The 14,989-nt window shown below is 38.0% G+C and overlaps 1 protein-coding gene across 1 annotated transcript in view; it reads left to right on the forward strand.

Moving 5' to 3' along the window:
- The window catches only part of LOC107741914 (semaphorin-5A), a 96,338-nt gene that overhangs the window by 12,020 nt on the left and 69,329 nt on the right, over positions 1 to 14,989 (forward strand). Inside the window, exons 4-7 of the mRNA XM_016554723.1 lie at positions 5,439 to 5,501; positions 9,880 to 9,978; positions 13,108 to 13,321; positions 14,198 to 14,483. Coding sequence (XP_016410209.1) covers positions 5,439 to 5,501; positions 9,880 to 9,978; positions 13,108 to 13,321; positions 14,198 to 14,483 — 662 coding nt within the window. The remainder of the gene's footprint in view (positions 1 to 5,438; positions 5,502 to 9,879; positions 9,979 to 13,107; positions 13,322 to 14,197; positions 14,484 to 14,989) is intronic.

Below are 14,989 nucleotides of genomic sequence, written 5' to 3' on the forward strand. Positions count from 1 at the left end.
AAAACATTTTCCTCCCTCCTTTGTCCTCCTCCTCCCCCTCCTTCATCAACTCTAACAACTGACGACTTTGCCACATTCTTTATTAATAAAATTAAAACCATCAGTGTACAATTTTCCACACCACAATCTGTCAAGCACATTTTACCAGCAAACATACTGTAACAGGGCAGTCGAGACGTGAGATGTGCGGATCCATGTGCAAGCTTTTATTGTGAAACATGGTCATAATACAGGCAGGGTCGAACAACAGCAAACAAGTATGGCATGGGCAAGACACAAGAGTATTCCTAGGAAAAGCGTGGGGGTCCTCGATCTGCAAACAACATCCGGAGGGCTTGACAAGAGGAGTAGTCCGATAACGTGAGCAATAATCCAGACGGGAAACAAACAGTGTCTGAGCGGTGAAACAAGGGTTAATCCAAGGAACACGGGCAGGAATCAGGAAACAGGAAACAAGGCAACATGAAATGACAAGACTAAACTAGAACGAGAAACTAGGCTCCGTAAAGCAGCTATCACACGGTGAGTGATAAATGCAGAACAATACTAGAGACCAAACAGGAAATAAACACGGAATGGCTTGGTAAAGTAGCTAACACTTGGAGAGTGAAAAACGCTAGACAATACTCGGCGTTGAATGGTGGTGTGGGACTGAAGATATCTTGGAGAGGTGAGGTGTCCAAGTCACAACATCAAACTCATCAGGGCTCAGTTCTTGGACCACTTCTCTTCTCTGCCTACATGGCATCCCTTACGAAAAAGAAGTTTATTCAAGTGTGCTATTAGTATACTTCTTTTAAACTAAAAATAGGAAAGTATACTTTTAGTCTACTTTTTATGTACATCTCAGAAATGGGCTTTATGTACTTCTCAGAAATATACTTAAAATGACATTTAAGTATACTTGACTTATACTTAGAAAAAGTCTAAATATATTTCAGCTATAATTGTGCTCCTAGAATCCATGTTTTCATTGTTATACCTGGCTGCCAATAGCTGCTCGCATAAAATTCAAGGCATTAATGTTTGCCTACAAAACCACCACTGGCTCTGCACCCCTTTACCTAAATTCATTACTTCAGAGTTATGTGCCTCTAGAAGCTTGCGTTCTGCAAGTGAATGTCGCTTTATTGTGCCATCCCAAAGAAGCACAAAATCACTTTTACGGACTTTTAAATTAAATGTTCCCTCCTGGTGGAATGACCTGCCCAACTCAGTCCGAGCAGCTGAGTCCTTAGCCATCTTCAAGAATCGGCTAAAAACACATCTCTTCCATCTTTATTTGACCCTCTAACTCTAGCACTCTCTATTCTAATTCTATTCTTTATCAAATAAAAAAACTTGCCCCTTTTAGACTTGCACTCTATTTATTTACTAACTGCTTGTTTTCTTTAAAAAAAATAACACTTGCTTCTCTAATCTTTTTGTATTCTATCTATTTGTTATCTTTTTATTTATTATACAAATAACAAAAGCATAAAAGGCCTCTAACACTAGCTTGCTATATATTTTTTCTATTCTATCCGTTTTCTTTTTATTTATTATATGATAAAAAAAAAACTTGCTATGTGTACTGCATTAAGCTAACTGAGACTTATTATAGCACTTGTATATCATTGCTCTTTTGTTGATTTTAATTGCTTCCATTGTCCTCATTTGTAAGTCGCTTTGGATAAAAGCGTCTGCTAAATGTCTAAATGTAAATGTTTGAGGATAGACTGTGCACCATTAGACTTATCGAGATGCCCTTGATTTAATATTTTCTAAAGCGCAGGAGTTCATGGCAAGTTTTATTAACAGCATTTAGCTGTGATATTGACTTTGACACATTACATAATAACCTTGCCTTTTATAAGCAATATAAAGCTGAAGTAAAAGAGACAGATTGTCATTCATGTATTTCATTAACCTCTCTTACTCACTGTCACTAAAACAATTACATGCACTGATCAACAGAACACTTGTGCTAATTTCTGAGGGCGGCTGTTTCAATTGCTTCCAGTTACTCAGCTATTTAAATTCATGAAATAATGAACATGTGAGCTCCCCTTCAGTGCTCTATATACTGTAACTCCATCAGATGTCTGATTAACAAGGGACTAGGCCTGGACTGTGGTCTTTTATGCCAATTACAGTCTGATAATGGCTACTTAGCAACATACTCTAATAAATGCTGCTGGGATTTTTTCCCATTTACATATATAATGAGTGGAGATGTATTGGGTTTTGGTAAAACATCACTTTTGGCTAGGATTTATGTAACAGATGAGGTTTCAAACTCATTTACAAGCCACAGTTGCAGGGCAGGCTGAGATCACCTTAAATCTCCACACTTCAGTGCATCGTAATTATGAAAATGCACGATTAATCCAATTGAGCAAGATGCTATACTTTGTCATCTGTTGACTGTCGCCTGACGTGCTGCTTGTTGAAATGAGCAGAATTCATTGAATACCCAAAGCGTGCCTGTGGTTGCATTCTTCGACTCAGATAATACAAGCATGCATAACAGAAATGCTTACAGTCATTTATGCATGCTTTGTTTTGTCTTGGCAATGTAAATTCCAGCCAGAACTGGGAGAGAGCCGTGTGGTGGGCGACTCAACCCACACAGTGCTGACTGGGTCACTCTGGCCCACCTGTTCCTGACAATGACCGCTCAGTTCTGGGGTCTGCACCGGACCATCTGGAACAATAGAGCAAGTCTACCATGCAGGAGCGGTGAAACTGTAAAGATTAGAGTGTGCTTAAATAACTGCAGATGTTCTGTGTTTTGCTGTTTATGGTGAAAGTAATGTATTTAACCAAATCTATAGCCTCCATAAAGAAAACCTCACAAAAGCTGAAAGGCAATCTGTTGAAAACAAAAGCTGAATTTAGGCAACGTAACAGACAAAACTAAAATGTTTCTAAAATGTAAGTTACTTATTTCTTATTGAATTGTTATAATAACAAAATCACGATCGATTGTGTGTTATAGTCGTCGTTTATGCATGCTTTGTTTTGTCTTGGCAATGTAAATTCCAGCCATAAATGGGAGAGAGCCGTGTGGTGGGCGACTCAACCCACACAGTGCTGACTGGGTCACTCTGGCCCACCTGTTCCTGACAATGACCGCTCAGTTCTGGGGTCTGCACCGGACCATCTGGAACAATAGAGCAAGTCTACCATGCAGGAGCGGTGAAACTGTAAAGATTAGAGTGTGCTTAAATAACTGCAGATGTTCTGTGTTTTGCTGTTTATGGTGAAAGTAATGTATTTAACCAAATGTATAGCCTCCATAAAGAAAACCTCACAAAAGCTGAAAGGCAATCTTTTGAAAACAAAAGCTGAATTTAGGCAACGTAACAGACAAAACTAAAATGTTTCTAAAATGTAAGTTACTTATTTCTTATTGAATTGTTATAATAACAAAATCACGATCGATTGTGTGTTATAGTCGTCATGATTAATTTCAGAAAAACACCTGTTGTTTGCGAGATGTAACTTAAACTGAAGTAATAAATACCAGTTGACGTAAATGGAGCATATTTTCTGAAAGAACAATTTTATGCTGTGTTGGTGTCTACCTGCCTCTTTCCCATTATTCACTTTTGAAAAATGGCTTGTGTAAAAATATCACAGAGTGCAAATAACATTCAAGTTGTTAATGGCCAAGTTCAAGTTGGCTAATGGTTACGTTCAGCATTATTACATCATTAAATAGCTCTACTGATGAATGATGTCAACTACCGAATGACATAGTTTAGACTATCCTGGAAATGCATAATGCAATTTTCCAAAGTGAAATTTAACCTAATTTGTCAAGGTAATGGTTTTAGTAATTACATTTAATTCACGTTTTACGCCATTTTTGCTGAGCTAAACACAACACCTCGAGTGGACGACTACTACCTCTGAGCAATTTGTGCTGGCACACACAAAAACGGCTTTAAGACATCCTAATGCTGTCCTCGCACTGAAACATTCTGCTGATGTGCAGTTTGTTTGTAAGACTGACTTTACTCAAAATAGCTGGTTTCTAACCTGGGATATAAGAATGAAGTCTGTTCCTGTTCCTTCTGCTGTTCGTTTACAAAAGTTCATAAAATGCAGTTAAAAATGTAATGTTGTGCCTCAGCACCGCTGCATAGCTATAATTATGGCATATGACAATATGCTTTGAAGCATGAAAGCGCATAGTATTCTTCCCTCAGCAAATGCCAGCCTTCTTTCTGCTCCTTCCTATCATTGCACTGCTGTTATGTCAGGCTGAAAGTGCTATATCAGTTGCTAATGGTTATTTTGACACATTAAATCATCTTTCATGTCACTCTGGATGTGAAGGAGTTTCCTGTGTCTCCGTCCCTCAGCCTATTTCTCAGCCTTGCGGTGGAGATTTGTCATGAATGGGCCTCGTGGGGAAACTCATTCAGCAGCATGACTGAGCAAGACAATGGATTTTCAGTCCTGCATTTGCACATTCACACCCTGCCCGTCTTCTAAGTGTCACTCGTAAGATTCCCTGTTGGCTCGAGGGAATGAAAACCTGGATTTTTTTTACTTAGTATTAGCCTGTTTCCAAAGGGTCATGAGTGCACTACGTCCTGTTCAGCCTTGGGACGGTGTGACATAACAATCCCGTCTCATAAAGCCGTGATCGAACACTCTCCAGACAGAGTAACATCTCAGCCAGCAGCCACAGGGCTTCTGCTGTGCGCTAGGTCACTTCAAAATGAGGTTACTGTCTAGCCGGAGTCGTGCCTCCTTGGGGAATGATAATTTCTTATTAATTTTTCAGTTCTGGAAAGGATAAAAATGGTCGTTGTGCCTTTGTAAAATTTTCCTTAATTGTTTTTTGATAGTTAGTCGCTTGCTTTCACTTGGCAAACTTTAAGTCTCGCATGTCTGGATCAGAGCCAGAGATCTCATGGTCAATAAGTGCGAGGAGCTCATTTGATATTAAAATCCATTTGGAGGCAGTTGCAGACATCAAACTTGGCATTATCCAGCAGTTCAGTGCCAGCGGTGAAATGTGAATGCAGCCATAGTCTGTGGACGCTGTCATTGTTTCCAGGACCCTCATCTCTCAGTGAAGGACGGCACACAGGCTGCCTCTGAAAAGCCTGTTGTTTTTCCCTGAATGCAGGGGAGCTGAATACAAGTGATTATCATCCAAGATCTGCCTGCTTTCTATAGCCAAGTTCATTTATTCTCTCAGTGACAATCAATAATACCTGGCTAAACACAGAGATTCGATTTAAAAAAGAGTTTCTTTTGCACTATATACTAGAGCTTAATAAATGTATGAATCATTTGAGGCATAGATCAATTGTCTGATGTAGCAGATCTGTTTTTTTTTTTTTTTCATTTATGAATGATGAGCTCACAACAATGCCTTCTTTAACAGAAAAACATGTAATTTCATGATGTTCTTCTTCATGTGTGTTTGTTTACAGGAGGCAGAATGGCATTGCGATGAGTTTACCAAAGGAGCCTGTTTCAGTCGAGGCAAATCAGAGGTAAGTACCTTTCACTTTCAGAAACAAAAGTACAAAAACTGTCACTGGGGTAAGTACTCTTTCAAAAGGTACTAATACGTACCTTTTAGGTGCTATTTTGTACTTTTATGCACCCTTTAGGGATATAAAGTTGTGCCACCACAGTGACAGCTTTTGTACCTGAGAGTGTTTTAAACTCTCCAAATATTTGATATTTTGGTTAAATTGAACAGTGTAAGAATTATAAAAAATTATTTTGGGGGGATCCTTTTTTTAGCTAATTTTGGAAAACTTAAAAAACAAATATAAATACTTTGATTCGGCAAGGATGCATTAAGTTGATCAAAAGTGACAGTAAAGATATTTATAATGTTAGTGTGAGTGGTGTATCATGGTTTCCACAAAAATACTAAGCAGCATAACTGTTTTCATCATTGATAATCACTGATAATCAAATGTTTCTTGAGCACCAAATAATTGAAAAAAAAAAGTTTAAAATATCTTTAAGTTTGAACATTACAGACAAGCAAGTTTATGGACCAAGAACCCTTCACTTCCCAGAATTCCTTTATCTGCTATACTTCCTGTTATTTTAATTCAACTTCCTGTTCCAGAACAGTTTAATTCAGATTCAACCCGTGAATTGAAAAGGAACCAATTTTTAAATTCTGAATTTTGCCTAAACCTACTGCATAAACATCTGCTATTTTGACTTTTTTAAACAAAACACTTTTTATATCCATAATAGTACCTATTTATGTATTGTTGAAATAACGTCCAATACTGATCCTAACAGAAACCACTAAAGCAGCATTCTGTTGCTATAGTAACAACCTCAAATGCACACCATTTGGTGTCACATGGAAATATATGAGCTAACAAACTAGTAATCTGACCTTTGTGGTTACTGAAACATTGTAATATGTTTCAGACCTACCTTTTGTTTTGACTTCCTTTGGTGGGGGAGGAGAGGGGTGAATTCAAACCCCCAAACCCCACTGTAATTTGCACCCTGAATGAATCTTGTTTTAAATATTACCTTACTTAAGAAAGCAATCACCCTCCTAATATAGCTAACCCATTATTTATGACATCGCTCTTGCTCAGGCAATTACCATGTCTCTTCCACTTTGCTATGGAGCCGTTTCCATGGCACTTCAGCACTGACTCCCTTGTGTTTTTGAAGGCTGACTGAATCAAAACAGATTTGTACTACAAAATGTTTCTGAAATCTCCATAATATTTCACTCTAGCTCTGTCAAACATGATACGGAGGGTCCCCCTTTGCTTTATAGTATGTTGAGCCATTTTACGTAATATGGGAGCTGTATAGGGACTGTGTTTGGGATTGGCGGTCATCCTTCCAGCCTGGGCCGAACCCCAAGGTGTACTTCTAGTGGCTCTAGTGCGGGTTCAGCCTGTGCGAACAGCCCCACAAGTGTTTTGTTTTTTTATTCACTTGTGAAATGTGTTCTGAAGCCCATAATAAGATGGATCACTCTGAGCAACATGTGACTGTAATTCAGAATTGCAGGAGGTGGCTGTCATAACTTGCTTGCAATTGTGGAGTCTTGCTGTATCGACTGCACATGTGGTAGCTCTAAATATCTCTAAAGTAATAGTTCACACCCCCCAAAAAAGAAAATTTGGTTCCAAAAATGTGCCAGACTTTATGTGGAACACAGAAGGATGCATTTTGAATGATGTGCTGGTTGCTCTTTTCCATGCAATTAGATTGAAGATTTTCAAGCTTCAAAAGGTACACAAAAACACCATAAACATATCCTAAAATGCTGTATTCTAAATGTTTTGAAGTCATATGATATCTTTTTGTGAAGAACAGACCAAAGATCACTCAGTTGAATCAATCACTTAATTGAAAAGCTCTGCATGAAGTTTGAACTTCTCTCATGATTTCACAAATCTATCATATGGCTTCAGAAGATTTGAAATGTAGCATGCAATTTGTATGGACCACTTTTACGATACTTTATAAAGCTTGAAAGCCTTAGTCCTCAAAAGAGTGACCAGTACGATTCTTCAAAATCCTCCTTTTGTGTTCCAAAGAAGAAAGAAAGTCACGAGTTTGTAACAATGTAAGAACAGAATTTCCTTTTTTTTTTTTTTAAGTGAGCCAGGAATGGCTCAATTATGACTTCATCACGTTTTGGTTGTTTTACACATCACAAAGCAATATGAAAAGGTTTTTTTTTCTTTTACAAAACATTATCTTTAATTGAATTTCATGAGTAGTTGAGTGAGCCAGGAATGGCTCAATTATGACTTCACGTTTTGGTTGTTTTACACATCACAAAGCAATATGAAAAGGTTTTTTTTTCTTTTACAAAACATTATCTTTAATTGAATTTCATGAGTAGTTGTGTCTTTCAACCGCTGCATCTGGTTTCCTTGAGTCTGTTGTTTCAAGAACAAAGGAAAGTGTTTGATGGAGTGAATGGTGTTCTGTCGACTTTTTGTTTATAATGCAAACAGTGCAAAGCAGCCACTATATTACACAATGGAGTGTAGCCGTCTGTCAGGGGTTTTCATAAACATGTCACATCATGATGTGGTAGGCATATTAAATCTCAGTTTATTTACGCATACAGCAAAGCACTGCTCCCCAGCCAAATTACATTAGTAAATGTAAATCATCCTTTTCTTTTCAGGACTCCGCTTAGTGCAGGGAAATGAACAGCTTCACGAGTTAACAACCATTATGATGAGCAAATAAAGTTGACCCCCTCAAGCACTGCCTTGGAACACCTTTAAATCAACAGAGGGCGAGACGGGGCGACAGGGTTTCAAGTACTTGAGACAAGCATGATTTACTGGCTCCTAAATTCTCAAAAAACCTTGTAAAAACACACTGAACTGAAGCAGTACAGTTCAAGAAGTCCTGCAGCTGGTCTAAAATAGCAGAAAATCTGATTGGAAGACAAATGTAACCTAGCTTCTGTACTATAAAGGCTTCGTATTTCTGGAAGTTGACCAAAGTCCTTTAAGGGAGGGAGTTCATGCAGTGACCATTTTAGAAACACCACAGACAGCTATTTTTGCTAATGTAGCCTTTACCTAATTTAGTGGAGAAAGACAGAAATATTCAAAACTCATTGTGAAAATTACATTTAGGAACATTTCATGTTAAAACATTATTCAAATCAAACAATAATGGACTCATAAATTCGGGCTAAAGTTGCGATGAAGCAGAAGTAGTGACAAACCTTTTCTTTTGTATATTCAGTGTCAGTTCACTTTATTTGTAAAGCACAATTAAAACAACAGCTGTTGGCCAATGTACTGTACAAAATATAGGTTAAAAGGGACATCGGATGCAAAATTCACTTTTACGTGATGTTTGCACTATGAAAACACGTACATCTGAATGTAACAGATTATAAAACAAAAAAAAAGTCAGAATTTAAACAGAAGATTAGAAAAGTCCAGCATATATTATCAGAGAGATGCCAGTCATTTCACTGGAAGATTGGTGTCATTCTGATTTTTTTTCTTTTTTTTTTTTTTTACTGATACACATGGATGAAGAAATATTGAAAACTCATTGTGAAAATTACATTTAGGAACATTTCATGTTAAAACATTATTCAAATCAAACAATAATGGACTCATAAATTTGGGCTAAAGTTGCGATGAAGCAGAAGTAGTGACAAACCTTTTCTTTTGTATATTCAGTGTCAGTTCACTTTATTTGTAAAGCACAATTAAAACAACAGCTGTTGGCCAATGTACTGTACAAAATATAGGTTAAAAGGGACATCGGATGCAAAATTCACTTTTACGTGATGTTTGCACTATGAAAACACGTACATCTGAATGTAACAGATTATAAAACAAAAAAAAAGTCAGAATTTAAACAGAAGATTAGAAAAGTCCAGCATATATTATCAGAGAGATGCCAGTCATTTCACTGGAAGATTGGTGTCATTCTGATTTTTTTTCTTTTTTTTTTTTTTTACTGATACACATGGATGAATTGTTGACAATAAGATCAATAACATCCATTTGGAGAATATATGTAGGGTGAATTTTCATGTTGACGACTTATTATGAATATGATTTCACTCATTTTTTGCAAAATTTCTACACTTGGGTAAAATAGTCAATGCTAACAGAAAAAAAAGACTATCAAGATTTTGTTTTGAAACAATTCCATTTTTTCTATTTAAAAATTTTCCATTTTACAGGCTCGTCTTGTGAATGAATGTTTTAGAATAAACAAACTTTTGACTGGCTTTTAACAAAAAGGTGGGACTTCTATTCATTGTGTGTTATGATTTTGCCCACACATTTTTCTGAGTTGGCTCAATTTTGCATTTGTGATGCTAATAGTCAACACTTTTGCTACCGCTTACACATCTTCCCTTATGTCTTTTCACAGGAGGAGTGCCAGAATTACATCCGTGTTCTACTCATCAACGGCGACAGGCTGTTTACATGTGGAACTAATGCATTCACTCCAATTTGCACCAATCGCACGGTAACGTAAACGGACCAATGCACTTAATGTAATGCAGTGGCTTCCTGACCTAATGTTATGCTAGCTTTGTCCCAAGTTCTCTCTCCCACATTGACCTCCTTTGACATTTTCATCGCTGCGTGGGTTGTGTAGCATAGCATGTGGTATTTCAGCCAAAGTCTGTGGTTTATTTCAATAAAAGTTTTGTTCGTGCTTCACCTCAGAAGAAGCTTTCTTGAGATCTAGACAAAAAACAACAACAATAACAACCAAGGCCTTTTTTTTCTAATAAAGTGGGAACTTGTAGTATCTCTAAGTCTCTTGTCCTTTGCGGAAAGTTCACACTTGTTATGCAGGTATTGTGCGAGTGTTTGCACTTTATCTTTGACAATTTATTCCAAAGCATGGGTTGCAGCATAGTTGCCACTTATCACAATAAATGCCACTCAGTGCGGCTGATTGAAAGATCAGCATCTCCGCCAAGCACATTTACTGACATCCCCCATTATTCCCCCTCACATCTCCTAGTTTTCATTCATGCATGTAAGTCTCTTGTGCTCGAATCCCTGAATTTGAATGACTGGATTACTCTTCTATCCTTTCCTCAAACCTGATAATGATGATGACAGTCGATTCGCATACGATGGCAATCATCTCCTCGGTGGCTCTTTGAAGAATGGCAGGAATTATTGACTCAAAGCTAAATTACCCCAAGGATTTACCATCATAAGTACCTTGTGCCAGCAGGAAAGGACTTAGTGCAGCCAGGAAGGCACGAGCGAAAACTCTCCGTCATGTCCTTGTAACGCCGCCAGTAAAGCTGCATCTTTAAACAAACGGCTATCGAGGTTGTAGTGCCGCTCAAACACAGCTGCCGGTCTCCTGAAGAGGCGTCTTTCAACCCACTCCATTAATGTGCATTATGGGTAGCGTGTCGATAACTACGAAGGCTTCCGAGTGCTATTTGTCAGAAGGTGTTCCATCAATAAATGCCTTTCATCTTTCTTCGTGCCCAAGAAAAGGCACATCCGTTCAGGCGTTGGCTCGGGAAGAAGTATCTCCCTGGCACCGATGCTTCAAAAGACTGCTTCGCCTTGCCAAACATGCAAATTCGCCTGACTTTATTGCCAGCTAAATGGGCTCCGGAGTCCTGAAGGAAGCCGAGACACTTCCAGCCATTCGCGGAGGTTTTCTTCGAGCCAACATCAAGGATAATCCCCCTTTACATTGATTACACAGGGCAAGTGTTGTGGCCGTCAGCTGCATGTAAAATAAAAGCATTCAAGTGAGGCCACACAGGATCTAATCCGCCTTCGGGACAGACCGATAGGGTTGAGCACAATGCAGTATGTCAGATTTCCTGGTGCAAAAATAAGCTAGTCACTGAAGGCATGACATTTCGAAGCTGCATAGATAAATTTACTGCTGCTTGAGATGTATTGCTCAATTCGAATACCATTCACTTGTCATTTTTTGAGTAACTGATACCAGATGCATATGGAAGGTAGGAGCGTCATTATAACAGAAGCTTTAACTGGATTTTTCAAACGTGCTTTTGATGCCAATTTTTATCACATTTTTAAATATGATGAACAGGATTTGGCTGTGCTCTCGAAGGAAACAGCACTAACAGCTCTTCAAATCCTCTCCCTTGTGAACATTGCATAAAATAATTTTATTAATTGTTTTCCATTATAAATGTATAAAAAAAACTTAAATCAAGATACATTTATTTGACTAGGAAAATTAATTAGATTCTTAGATGTGTAGTAGTAATTAATTTACTTTCTTAAATAAATATCAAAATTACGTTTTTGCTGTAAGCAAGAAAAAATAATCAGTGAGTTGGGTAAGATAAATAATCTTGTTTTCACTTTAAATTAAGTTTATTCTTTCTTAACCCAATGACCCATATATATATGGGTATATATATATATATATACAGTGGGTACGGAAAGTATTCAGACCCCCTTAAATTTTTCACTCTTTGTTATATTGCAACCAAAAAAAACTTAAATCAAGATACATTTATTTGACTAGGAAAATTAATTAGATTCTTAGATGTGTAGTAGTAATTAATTTACTTTCTTAAATAAATATCAAAATTACGTTTTTGCTGTAAGCAAGAAAAAATAATCAGTGAGTTGGGTAAGATAAATAATCTTGTTTTCACTTTAAATTAAGTTTATTCTTTCTTAACCCAATGACCCATATATATATGGGTATATATATATATATATAAATCACAAATCACACTTTTAAAATGAGGCTTTCTCATATATCCAGGTTTTCCAAGAAGCGGCAATCCTGTTTTTTCAAAGACAAAAAAACAGTTGTTGAGGGGGTGATCAAAAAATATATTGATTTTTAGTTGTTTTATCTTGTTTTTATGCTTGTTTTGTCTTATTGTAAATCATTTTAAGGCCCTCTTGGAAGTTTGCCGAGGATGAGCCTGGTTGAGAACCACTGCTTTAAACCGATGTGGTTCATTAATGGCATCTCCAGTAGTTCAGATGGAGAATTTTCTGAATGTCTCCATTTGCCCACTTGAAGGAACAGAAATCGGTTAAAAAAACTTGGACCAGCACGAAAAGTCATACTTGCTTCCTGTGGTGGAATATCCCTTGTGCTTATTGTATACAAATGGAAATTACCTCCCTGTCATGGTAGCTTCCCATTGCTGGCTAAATGTCATGCTAAGCAAGAATCAAGGCTTTGCCGTACTGCACATGAGGACAGAACGGGTGTGTTGCGAATGATTAGCATTTAGCTATTGCAGCCGCCACTAGACGTGACAACCAAGTAATGAGATAAACATTTTTGCCGTCTCACAAAATAGCACACGACACAGCTGGTAGTAGGCCGAGCGTTTCCGCAGTAATAAATGATTCGAACGGTGAAATAGTTTTCACTGTCACATCAGCGCCTCGCGTAAACAAAATTAGAACATCTTCGAGATTTCCGTCCGTGGAAATGTTTGGACGTATTGGCTTTGTTCAGACTCAAAATAAACTAATACTACATTCAATTATTTTAGATCTGGCTAGATTTTTTTTTTTGTATTCAGTTTGTATTTAATAAGATATTTACTAGCCTTTCAGGTATAAGAATTCCAGGGTGTCTGAATTCAGTCTCTCTTTCTCTGCACAGCTGACTAACCTGACCGAGGTCCATGATCAAATCAGTGGGATGGCACGGTGCCCCTATAACCCTCTGCATAATTCCACTGCCCTCATCACTTCCAGCGGGGAGCTGTATGCCGCCACAGCTATGGACTTTTCCGGCAGGGACCCAGCAATCTACCGCAGCCTAGGAGGACTTCCACCTCTGCGTACTGCTCAATACAACTCCAAATGGCTCAATGGTATTGTATGAAAGATATTTAATTCAATTATGACATTACAAAAAACTAAAGCCATTATGTGCAATGAAGTAATAGGTGAGTAAATGAAAAATTCTATTTTTAGGTGAAATATACCTTTAAAAAACAACTTGACTAATTGTGGTTTTTGACTGAGGCTGTCAGTGCCTAACATTCATGTTCCACAGTAGAGGTTTTGAACAACAAAAGTTTTTTTGGGGTGGGGGGGGTGTTTGTGAGGTGAAATGTTCAGTTAAGTAACGCATCTGTTTTGAAGAACTTTGCTTGTTTAATTAGTACAGTTGTTCTGAACTAGTGGTTCACAGCACAAAAATAGACTGCAGGTTTGTTCTGATGAGGTTTCAAACATCTACAAAACAATACCAATTGCAAAAAAATAAAGTGTAAAGTGTTCGACAAACCTAAACATCAACGTCCAAATTGAAAAAGCTGCCTGAGCTGAAGGGTTTAAAAAGTATTATCAGAAAATCTTGTCAGAGAAGAAATTTACCCGATTTGCATTTACATTACATTAACTTCTACCAATTGATTTTTTCCCCCTTCATGTTGTGCAAATGTGCTAAGCTCCTCACCACAAAAGAAAATGAATTCTCTGTCAATCACAACCACCTCTTCACTATGAATCTTACGAAGTTGGCCATGACGGTTGCTCTTTTTGCCTTTGAGAGGCTTGTGTGTTCATCTGTTTTGAATGGAGAACGTCTCTTACCGTAACCTTTCTCTTCTCCCATGACAAATGAGTTTGTCCATTACCTAAGCATAAGATTAATAAATGCATCTCTATGGGCCAGCGGTTCTGCTCCATGTGCAATCTGTTATTAATCACTGTCATCCTGTCCCCCTTTCTGTCAAACTCAGAGCCCAACTTCGTTTCCTCCTATGACATCGGCAACTTCACCTACTTCTTCTTCCGTGAGAATGCCGTGGAGCATGACTGCGGCAGGACGGTGTTCTCTCGTGCCGCCCGCGTCTGCAAGAACGACATCGGGGGCCGTTTTCTGCTGGAAGACACCTGGACCACCTTTATGAAGGCCAGGCTTAATTGCTCACGGCCGGGTGAGATTCCATTCAACTACAACGAGCTGCAGGGAACCTTTTTCCTGCCTGAACTCGAGCTTCTCTATGGGATTTTCACCACTAATGTGTGAGTAAACACCTTTTGAACACAACACACAGTTTTAAGATATCCACTGTTATGTTCAAGGTTTCAAACCACAAAAGTCAGCTTATGACCCATTATTTTCAGCAGGACTTCACTTTTGTGGTCTGTGTTGTCAGCAGAAGCCTGTAATTAATTGCATGGGGTTTTTGTGTGTGTGTGTGGAGACACTATGATTTTAACACTATACCTTTGCCTTTTTTGTTTTTTTTCCCCCTTATTTTGCTTACCTGCTGTTATCTCTCTGGTAGTGTGTGATCTGTATCACAGTCAGCAATGGACAGATCCATTTTTCACATTATGATCCACTATGCTTTAATGATTGTCAGTAAAAAAAAAAAGGGTGGGGTATAAGTGTGTGTGTGTGTGTGTTTGTGTGTGTGTGTGCTGACTGCCTACTTCTGACTCTGTTCTCAGCAACAGCATTGCCGCATCAGCAGTGTGCGCCTTCAATCTGAGTGCTATTTCCCAAGTTCATGGACAATTATATA

This window comes from Sinocyclocheilus rhinocerous, unplaced genomic scaffold (genome assembly GCF_001515625.1).
Source record: "Sinocyclocheilus rhinocerous isolate Xijiao unplaced genomic scaffold, SAMN03320098_v1.1 scaffold100, whole genome shotgun sequence".
In the NCBI taxonomy this organism is placed as follows: Eukaryota; Metazoa; Chordata; class Actinopteri; order Cypriniformes; family Cyprinidae; genus Sinocyclocheilus; species Sinocyclocheilus rhinocerous.